The sequence below is a fragment of the Cystoisospora suis genome, assembly GCF_002600585.1.
Source record: "Cystoisospora suis strain Wien I chromosome Unknown contig_5993, whole genome shotgun sequence".
NCBI lineage: Eukaryota > Apicomplexa > Conoidasida > Eucoccidiorida > Sarcocystidae > Cystoisospora > Cystoisospora suis.
In genome coordinates this window covers 10,892-21,661 of record NW_027158782.1, presented here as the reverse complement: position 1 = coordinate 21,661, position 10,770 = coordinate 10,892, and the positions used below count along the sequence as shown (strand labels likewise).

General features: G+C 48.2%; 2 protein-coding genes across 2 annotated transcripts in view; both read left to right on the top strand.

The window, feature by feature from the left end:
* Positions 1–25: 25 nt before the first annotated feature.
* On the top strand, positions 26–8,508 carry CSUI_009757 (uncharacterized protein; the record flags this gene model as incomplete). Its single annotated transcript, XM_068069866.1, has 4 exons — positions 26–584; positions 760–1,745; positions 2,664–3,072; positions 3,958–8,508. A coding segment is annotated over exon 4 (2,049 nt), but the record flags the coding sequence as incomplete, so codon positions are not given.
* A 156-nt stretch (positions 8,509–8,664) lies between these two features.
* CSUI_009756 (uncharacterized protein) overlaps positions 8,665–10,770 on the top strand; it is a 6,369-nt gene continuing 4,263 nt past the window's right edge. The window contains exon 1 of the mRNA XM_068069865.1: positions 8,665–10,294. Within this exon, the coding sequence (XP_067918159.1) occupies positions 8,699–9,976 (1,278 nt within the window). The 5' untranslated portion in view covers positions 8,665–8,698 and the 3' untranslated portion in view covers positions 9,977–10,294. The remainder of the gene's footprint in view (positions 10,295–10,770) is intronic.

The window sequence follows — 10,770 nt, the reverse complement described above, 5'->3', positions numbered from 1 at the left end:
CCCCCCTCCCTTCTTACTCGTCTCCAAACGGCGACGGTCATTCTTGGAGATGATGAACGAAAGGAAAGAAGGAAAACAGGTTTCTCTGCGAGGTGGTTGAGCGAGTTTGTTGTGAAGTTGTTTCTTGAGGGACAGAGACACGGACGGAGAGAGTGTCTTTTGTAGAGAAGGCAGGAGGAGAGCACACCGGAGCAGAGAAGTAATGGATAGTCAGAACACAGCAGCAGACAAACCCAGTCCTGCCGCTTTCTGCTGCACGTGGCTTTGAGCACTCCGGGAACTATCTCTACATTGACTCACCGCGTCGCGGTCTTCATTCCAGTGATCTCGTCTCGTGAGTATGAGGCGCGCTTCTCTTTATGTGGAGTTTCAGGTGGCTGAGTGGCCGAGAATCCAGAGAATCATTCGTCCGTCTCCTTGGTTGTTCCTTCCGTACATCGGAGTTCAGCCCCGAGACCGTCGGCTCATCCCCTCCGGCACCCGCAGTGGCGTGGCTTGTCAGATACTATAATTCACATGCATCATCGTTTCCTTCATTTCTGATTATTACTTCCACTTCTTTGCCGAGCCCGGACAAACTCTAGGTGAGAGGAAAGGGCGCAGAGCCGATGAAGCCATTTCGATTACCGTCTTGTGCGTAGTAGGCGAGCAGTCAGTCGTCCATCATTTTCTTTTCAGCCTAAGGAGATAACTTGCAATCTCCAGTGTATGCCCTACACACTTCTTTCGTCTCTTGTTACGCCGCCTGCTGTCCCACAGGCTGAGTGCGCTGCACTGAAGTTCGCTGAGAAGTTCCCCGACCGCCTTCCTGCCTCCAAGGCACGGCGCTAGATACACTATATACTGCCTTGGACATCCAACTTCCGTTGAAAAGAAAAGGTCGGTCCTTGAAACTCATCTGGGAACGCACCCGAGGTTGCGACAATCGCTGGCTACCACTGGTGTGTCGCGTGTGATACCTTCATGAAGGATTCACACCTTTCCGCGTTGCGCCTCCAGTGAATCCTGAAGAGCGGTAGTCCTTATAGAAGCTCACTGGGATCAACAGTCGCAGTCAAAGGCGGTGCTTGTTCCTTAGCAAGCACGATCCCGTCATGGCCGTGTAATGCTACCAGGCGGAGGTGGCGGAGATCCTCGCAACGCCCCTCCTGTGCAGCCGGTGCAACATTTCCGGGTGGGCGAATCTTCACGAGCGCCGAGCGGAAGCGCGGAACTACTGCTGGCGCAATCTACGGCATGCGGAGTGTTGGGTCCCAGCTCGCAAATATTACAGGCGTCAGTCAATCTCAGGCGCGCCGAAGGGCCTCGGGTTAAGCACCTGATGCAGGCTAAGAAGCGGAGACATGTGGAAAGGTGCCAGACGCATACAGGCGGACCGGATCATGTTCAGAGGCATCTTCCTGCTGCGCCGGGGTTCCTGTTCTTGCGCCTTCACAAACTCCAGCACGCGTTAAACCCTTCTCTGCCTCGTCATGCCACGTGAAGCACTCATATTCTGGGACGAGTGTCCTGACTGCTGGAGGTCGCCAGCTGCAGTGCCCGGCCCCTGTCTCGAGGGCGTCGTCCCTTCTTGGCGGACCTCAACTTTACGCCTCTCTTGCACAACGTGCACAAAAACTCGTCTCTGAGAGGCCGGACCGGTTGCTCGACCACTCCCGGCGGATTTGCACACGGGTCACGACCTTTGGTGTAGTGCGCTAGTAGGAAACCCATACCCCGGTCTGGGGACCACATATCTCTACCTGGTACGCGCATAAGGGTCAATTCTCGCAGCCGCGGTACAGTGAGGAACACAACTCTCACAGGTAGCAACTAGTTGCCTCCCAAGTCTGGGTCCGCCGTGTACAGTGTCCTACAGACATTACAGCGTCGTCGGCTTTCCAGGGCAATACAAACGCGTTTTTACTTCCAGTCCTGTCGCCATGTCTTTTTCGTGTCACTCCAGCGGGCATAGACACAGAGCCCATTAACTGGCTCGTTAGCGTGACTCTCACTGTGACATGCCAAGGGGCTGCCGCGTTGCCTACACTATGCTGGAGTTCCGCGGGAAATTCTATTCTAAGAGAGAGCGCTAGAGAGACACGGTAATCGCTTGACAACTGAATGTCCGAAGGCTACCCTAGCTTCTCTGCTTGGAGCATTCTCAAGCATTCTTTCTGGTGGAGCTATACCTATTGACGGTCTCGCCGGGTAGGGTGATGCAGTCTTTCGCGTGAACTGGAGTGCTCCTCATGCTTCCCAGGCCACCTCTGTGGCCCTGCTTATGCTGTGGTCTTCTATCTTCGGGAGTTCAAAAGGTTTCGGTTGAGGTACTGTTCAGAAGCGAGACCCGGTGTGCGAACAACTTCTTCCCCCGCAAATTCTCTAAACGCCGCAGAGGCCAGTCTTCTCGGAGGCAAACCCGCGTCGCGGTCTCCCCTGGGCAGTCTATAGGTAGTTCTGTCACACACAGGAACTCGTCCTTCTCTCCTCACTGGCCCGCGATGCCGAGAGACAGCTGTCTCTGGGGAGTTTTTCCCGTCGGGGGCTCGTGCCTTGCATACGGGGCTTCTCACCGAAAAAAAAGGGGAGATATACGGATGCGAAATTGCTCGCATATCTGCATCGCACAGTGAACTTTCCCGTTGTAATCCATCCAGTTGCCGTTCTCTTTCTTTGTTCAGTCGTACGAGGCATCCCGTGAATGACCACGGATGCCTTCCCCTAGAAAAGCTCCCGACTTCTTCGGTCTTCCTGGACAGCCCGACACACCACTGAACTGCTGCCTGCCTTAACTGGTCGTTGCTTGGACTGGCGGAGTTGGCAGGGCTCGTCACGGCGCATCATCCAGGCTTAGGAAGACTCGGTTCGTTTGACTGATTCGAGAACGTGTGCGTGGCGCAGGACTAGAAGTAAGCGTGCCCATGTTAGGGCAGCCAGGGTGTACGGACTCTCCCCTCCCTTACAGAATCGTCTTCTACTTGTCTTTACTTCCTTCGAATGGTAGTTACTCCAACTGGGTCAGTCTTGATCCGTCCCGACGATACTCCCGTCCCCTCCCACCCGGGGAGGAGACGAACCTATGCTTTTCGGGTAAGACGAGATATTAAGAGCAGAAAACTTAGTGCGAGGGGATCTAAACACGAAGGTGGTCCGCCTTTCCGAAAGAGCCAGGGCCCCATGCCCTCCTGCACGAAAGTCTTTCGATCCCTGGTAAAAAAGCCACCGGAATAAATATGATCTTTTCCAGTAGGTTCGAGTGTAACTGGCCACCCCAAGGCTTTTGACTAGGAGAAGTCGTATGGCACGGATAAGAGGAAATCTAGGTAAATGCTGCCTAAGTAACTCGTGTGTAAGCTGAGCGGCTCTAACAACAGAAGCGCTTTCTTCCCGCTTACGAAAACCTACCTGGAACAGCAGATCACCAGACACACGATGCGACATCGTATACGTACATACATACGTAGGTGAGTCCACTCTGTCACTGGTTAAAACGTTCGACAGAGAGTAAGGAGCATACGAGTCCTTAGACTTTGTTGATACCTTCACCCCGGGCCATGTCGCCCTCCTCATAGAGAGCCGAAGAAGGAAGAAAGATGCCAAAGTACTCACCCAAACCGGTGCCTCAACGGACGTACTAGCTGCCTCGGTTAGGCAAAGTGAATACGGGACCGTTCACACGTAGCACTCTTTGAACACCCACTTTTTCTTCGAGAGAGCTTCCCCGTTCCTCTTCCTTTCTTCCTTCGTGGTGGCGCCATGGTTGTTGTTATCTTCTACTCCACTTCTCGACCTCCTTCAGGTCGAATAGTGTGGTAGCCGCAGTTTCTTCTGTCCCTTCTTCGTTCGGGGAAACTTCCTGACTCCCTCCTTTGTTCTCGTTAACATCATGGAACTGGAGGAATTGGGTTTTTCAGCTACACCCCAAGAAAGGAATTCTTTCTCATGTGCCTTCCACGTTTGTTTCGCTTCCTTTAGGACAGAGGGACTAAAGAACACACCATTGCCGGAGTCATGTTGGCGAATGTACTCGTTTCTTCAACAAGGAATCAGCTGAGTCATCCGCTGAGTCCCTCTGAAGAAGACAACTGTCGTCGTGATTTGCTAAAAGAAGGGGGGAAAGAGAGAATCACACGATTTTTTAAAAGCGTATTGGATATATGTGAGCATCCGTTGCGGTGGTTGATATCGGAAGAAGTATGAGGGACTTACGAACACGCCGCTTGGAGAGGTTTTTTGGATAGACAAGGCCTTTGTTATGCCAGTCTCGTTGACCGTCATTATCAGAATCTTCCTTCTTCTTACTTTCTTGTTCCTTCTCAGTTCTCTCGTCTTCTTGTCGTCTTTTTTTTGGTGTCACCTTCTTTTTGTTCTTGTCATCTTCTTCGATTTCTCAAAAGTCCGTCCTTTAGCTCATGTGAAAGAGTAAGACGGAAAAAGGAGGCTTCCCGTGAAGCGATCTTTCTCTCACGTAAACAGACCCAAGGAAACATGAAACTTTCCTTTCTCTCTTCTTACTTTCTCCATGGAGTTTGAAAGATCGTGAGACCCTCTGGCAAATACATAGACATGTATAAATCGTAGATAAATCAGTTCATGAACAAACCTCAGGCGACTACAGTGTTACCTTCCCCTCGTATGATTACTATGTGTTGCTTTTTTTCGTCTTTCTCTTTGTACACTTCAGTGTCAATTCATGCCGTGTCTTCCTTTGTTGTCTTTCTTGACCCCTCTAAGTCCTGTTTACTTTTCTAGAGACTTACATCCCTTTCATCGGAGTGCGATCTCTCGTCAGTCGCCTCCCTCTTCACCTCCACCAGCGCCAACAGGATTGGGACTGATGTAGGATAGGTTCTTCTTCATTATCGTTCCTTCCCTTTACTTCTCGCAGTATGGGCAGATACGTCATCATTTAACGACAGGGAAAGGAGGCTGCACGGGTCTATCTTCTCCAAGGTCGTAAGGAAAAGGGACAAGAGTTTGAAGGGAGGAGAGAGAGTTTCTGACAACGCAAATCAACGTGCCCATCTGTGTCTCCGTTTTGGAAGTTTATCTCTCATAGTCTTAAAGCGATACTTCAAGGATCTCAACTGATTGATAGGAAAGGAAGAAAGGTGAATGAGGGAGTGACGAAGAGAGAAAGGGAGAGAAAAAAGGAACTAATTCATGCAAGAAGGTCTCGTTTCGTTTGTAAGTCGTCACGTCTCTCTTTATTGACTACCCCGTGTCCTGACCGTTCGGATCTCCTCACCTCCATGGACGGTAGACGGCTCTGTGACGTTTGGGTGGCTCTAGAGAGACAGAACAACTCTGGGCTCGTCATCAAGAGAAGAGACTTACTCAATAAAGCGCGAGGAGGGAAGGAAGGGACGAGTTAGAAACATGTGAAGCTTAGGTTTCTCATGAGGGAAGAACGAAGATGGTGAGAAGTAACGCACTTGCGAATCACTACGAGTTCAGGTGTACATACAGTCCACCTCAAGCGACATTCTTCTCGAAAGATTCTTCCTAGATGAGGGTTCGGGTCTTCCTTCTGACTTTTGTCAAGCGCTCATCTATTAGCAAATTCACCGAGTCATATCTAGACCGCTCTTAATCCCTCATTCATTCATCTTACGTCCTCCAGAAACGTCTCTAGACTTCACGCATCCAACAGGAAATGGGGTGTGCTTTGCTCGATCCCTAGGCAGCTCACATCTTCACGGGTATACGGGTGTGGGAGAACCTCCGCAACTACCTTAAGAGAGAGACGCGAAATTCTGAACTTCCTTTCAACCTCTTCTGTGACCCAAGGATCTATATATTCTTGTTTACGTTACAGCAGCTGAACCTTCTATGCGATCGCCTCTGGTGTAAAGACCTCTTCTTGAGCGAATAAGAGCCACACTGGGAGAGGTTTCAAAAAGAAGGCGAAAGGAAAGAAAGATGTTCTTTCTTCTCCGCCTTCAGCCCTTAAGAAGAGCAAGACATCTTTATGAACTCACAGCCGATTCCGACTTCATGGCTGCTCCTCTCCTACTACCTTTTCTTCTGAGAGGAGAACTAGCGAAGCAGTCTCTGTGTTGACCTCTCTTGTTCTCTCTTCTTTTCTTCAAATATCTTCTTCTCTCCCTCTCCAGAAAACACCGAGAGATTCTCATCGTTGGCTAACACAACGACGGTCTATTGCTTTTCTTTCATATCTCTACGGCTATAAGAGACGGGAGTTCTATAGCCAGATACGTATTCCTCTCTCTTCAAATGAAGTAATGCTCGTATCTGCAGGAGGGGAGGCACAGAAAGATCGAAGGAACGCTAGTCAAGTCTGTTCCCTAGAGTTCTTTAGGGAGGGATAGTACAGCAGTTACTGAGAGAGCGGGTGCACCAGGGAAGACCAAGAAAGGAAGTCAGCGTGTGTTAAGAGGTATCTAGAAGCCTGCTAGTGAAACGAATAAGAAGAAAAGTAAGGGGGATAGAAGAAGACCAAGAAACTGCCGGGATGCAACGCACAATTGCCTTGCACGCACCGAAGGAGATGAAATGTGAAGAAGAGGAAAAGAAGTTGGGACATGAAGAAGAGAATTCTCCAAAACAAGAAGACGACAAGAGAAAAAATCGATCCGAGGGACGGAACCAAAGGATGATCGCCAATGCGTGCTTGCATTCAGGTGTACATACAGTGCACCTGGATACAGGAAGATACTCACTGTCCTATGAGAAGAAGAAGGGATTAGAGACGAACATACAATTTCAAGGTCATTCTCGACCAAAACTTCTTCTCCCTTGGTCATTCGAATCGAAGAGACGGGGAGAAGAGAAAAACGGAGAGACAAAAGAAGCAGAGAAAGACAAGAGAATCGGAAAACATATAGCCGAAATGCTTTGTCATCGTAGCCTAAGAGAGCCGAGAGAAGTCAAGGTGAAAAAGTGCAAGTCTTGTAGCCCGGAGAAAGGGTGCTATTCTTGGGGGTGTTCAAGACTCCATAAGAAGGGAGCGAATCGTCAAGATGATGAGTTACGTGCACCGAGAGAAAAGACTTTCTCTTCCCTACCTTATCTAATGGGAGGGGAAGAAGAGAACAGAAACCTATTTCCAGGAGGAGAGAAGAGGAATGGAGAAGAAGAAGAAGAAGAGCAAAAAGAGATGAAAAACGGCACGACATGGAGTAAGGATGGAAATCATCAGCTGCCTTCTCTGAAGCTAAGTAAAGAAAGTGAAATATTCAGCAGGAATGAAGAAGAAAAAGAAGCAGTAGGAAAGACAGGTCCTTCTATGAGAGACAACGACTGCGATAAGAGAAGGAAAGATGAAGCGAATCGTCAGTCGCAAGCAAATAGGGACAGCGACAGGGAAGAAGGAGAAGAGGGAGATGAAAAAGTAAAAGAAGAAGAGGAAGAGAAAGAACAAGATAGGAGAGACTCTGACTTGAAAAAGAGATATAAAAAGACGTGCAAAAAGACTCAGCAAAGCATACAGCCCGCGAGCGTCCAAGCATCTTCCTTACAAGGGTGTTTTTCTCCTCCTTCTCTTCGTCCATTCTTCACCTCAGCCTATTCGTATGGCTATGTATCTCCTTCTACTTTTTCTTCGTTATCTCCTTCTCCCTCTAGTCCACCTGTTTCTCATCTTCTTTCTCTTGCCTCTTCCTCGATTTCTTCTTCTCCTTCTCCTGCCTCTTCTTCTTCTTCTTCTTCATCTCCTCCTGCTTCTCCTCTTTCTTCTTCAACTCCCCTCCCCCAACAGCCCATCTCCTGTCCCATGAGGAGAAGCTCTTCTTCTCCTTCCTTCTTCTTTCCTTCTCCTTCTTCTTCTTTCTCCATTTCCTCCTCCTCTTCTGCTTCCTTTTCGACCCCTCACTGTCTGAGAGAGAATGAAATTGACCAGGCAAAAAAGATCTCTCCTTTTTCTTCTTCTCGCCTCTCTCCCTCATGGGGCGAGTTCGTAGAGACGGTCACCGCACATGTCCTAACAAGAAGGAGACAGGAACAACTAGACCAACAATATGGGACTCCTGCTGGAAGCTCAGGCAACTCAGGAAGTTGTTTCTCTTCTTCGAAATCCATCTCTCCTTCTTCCTCTTCTTCTTCTCCTCCTCTGTCTCCTTCTTCCTCTTCTTCTTCTTCACCTTCTTCTCTCCTACAGGAAATGACGACTTCCTCGCCCTTTCATTCTCCAGCTTCTTTCTTCTCTTCCCCTCCCACTTCTTCTTCTTCTCCTTTCTTCTGTCTTGACCCCCCTCATTCAAATTTCTCTTCTTGCTCTTCCTGGGCATGTCATCTCCCATCTTCCTCTGCTTCATCACCTCTTCTAAGTCCTTGTTGCTCTTGTTGTCCTTCGCCCCATGCCACCTCTCTGCAAAACCGGGAAGAAGCTTCTGTCTCTTCATGTCTTTCTTCTTCTTCTTCTCCCTCCTTCTCTTCACCTCAAGGAAATAGTACGACAACCTCCTCTCGGCAGACGCTTGTCTCTCTGTCCCATCAGGATCCTTCTACGACTTACGAAGGAGAGAAGAGAAGAAAAAAAGAAGAGAGAAATCTCGCCAAGACAGCAAGAGACAAGAGAAAACCTAAGGTGACGTTAGCTCACGTCATCTCCTCTTTCATTCGATCTGCCTTATCTATCTCCGAGGATGAGGGAGCCCCAGCCAACAGAAACGAAGAAGAGGAGGAGGAGGAGGAAGAACAGCAAGAGGGGGAGGGAGGACAAGGAAATGAAGAAAACGAGAACGACAAGAAGAAGATGATAAAGGAGATAGAAGGCCCTTGCCCTGAAGGAGTCCAGCATTTATCGACGTCACAGACACACCACATTTCTTCCTTGTCTCCAAATGAGAGAAAGAAAGATGAAGAAGGAGAAGAAAGAGAAGGAGATGGAATGACAGAAAAGAAAACATCTTTCAGATGGGCAGATGAAAAGTGCATAGATGAAGAGGAAGAAGAGGAAGATAATCCTTCTGTGTATTTCAACGAGATGGAAGGTCATAACAAAAGAAGCATATCAAACTTCTGTTTCTCTTCTTCTTCTTATCCTTCTTATTCCCCTTCAGGTCTTCGCGGGGGTTGTTCCTCTCCTCCTGTAAGTTCTTTATCTTCCTCTTCTTTCTCGTCTTCGAGAGACTTCATGGCTCACAGATGTCATTCACCTTCTACGCAGCACCCTGCTATTCCTTCATCTCCATCTCCTCTATCATCTCCAGGTGCTTCTTACCACTGTTCGTCAGAGAAGAATCAAGTACCCAAGAGGAGCCCTGGGAAGGCTGACGAAGGCGGTAAGAGTCGACGTCCTAGGAGGAGAAGAAAGAAAACGTCTATTCCCGCGTCTACAATGCCCACATCTTCTTATCCTCCTTCTCTTAACAAAGATACTTCGTCTTCTCCCTCTTGTTCTTCTTCTTCATTCGCTGGACAAACCGTCTATGATACCCATCGTCATCCGAATCTGGAGAGAGATATCTGTCTCTCATCGACCTTCCCTTCAGATTTCCTCCCTTGTTCTTCTTCCTCTTCTATTTCTTCTTTCGATCTTCCATCGGCTTCACCTCCCGCATCTCATGAATCAATTCGTTGTTCTTCTTCTTCTCCTCGTATGCCTGTTCTCCCGATCTCTCCTCCATCACCTCCATCCGCTTCTTCTTCTTCTTTGCTTCCTAACAGTGATCAATCTTCTTTCCCCTCCTATCCGTATTTCTATTGGTTTCTTCCTTCTTATCTTCCATGCCACCAAATCACATGTGAATCTACGATTCCTTCTTCTGTCACACAATTCTCTCCTATCCATCCCCTCTTCTTCTCTTCTTCTTGTGCTCCTCTTCTAACTCCTTCTGGGTCTTTCAGTTCTCCAGGATCATCTTATTCTCCTCCCTTGTTATCTTCCTGTCTCCTCTCCACGTCTTTCGCCTCTCCTTCTCAACCCTATCTCGCACGATTGGAAGAAAGAGACAAAGAGACACACCGAAACTCTCTGCTTATCTCTCTTTCTGTTTCAAGGCAGTCGTCTTTAGCAGTCTTGCGAGAGTAGTCGTAGTACTTTTTCTTCATTCTCTTTCTTCTTGGATAGCTCGAGGGGCTATCGGATCTCTTCTCTCTTTTGTCTTGGTCTTCTTTTGCGCGGAGAAGAACCTTTGCAAAGAACGAGAGGTTGTTCTATCTTCCATCGATCTCTTTCACGCCTGTGTACCATCTACATGTAGCTTTTCTTCCTTTCTGTCTTTCTCTCTTGCTTGTTTCAGTTGAATTTCTTCGTTCCAGTCATCGAGGCTGTCTCCGTCTATGAGAATCCTGTTGCGGTCCCTATACGTCTCTATCACGCGGATATAGAGACCTTCTATGAAGGGCAGTAAGAAAAGATCTTTCTTTTCTCATTCCTTCTCTATTCTTCTTCATTGTTGACACCTCATGACTGTGAAAAGTTCTTTTCTTCGTATCTTGATCTTGTCCCCCATTCCCCTCCCTTCTTGAAGACACTTCATCTCTTGGAGGGAAGTGTTTTCTTTCTTTTGCAGTCTCCCTCTCTCTAGTGTTCTCTACGGATGAATATGTATGTGTATGTATCTTGCGTGAGGACGTCATACATTCTTCTTCTACCTACCAAGGTGTCACCCCTCTCAGTGATCCGCGTCCTTCGTTGCCCCTTTTCTTCCCTAATCCTTCTTCTCTTCTCTTTCCAACGAGTCGCTGAAGAAACGGCTCTCGTCTCTTCCAACACCGTATACCTCTTACATACATAGATCAGAATCAGATAGATAGATTACAGATAGGTAGCTGGATAGATTAAAGATAGATAGATAGCTAGATGAATTGAAGATAGATGGA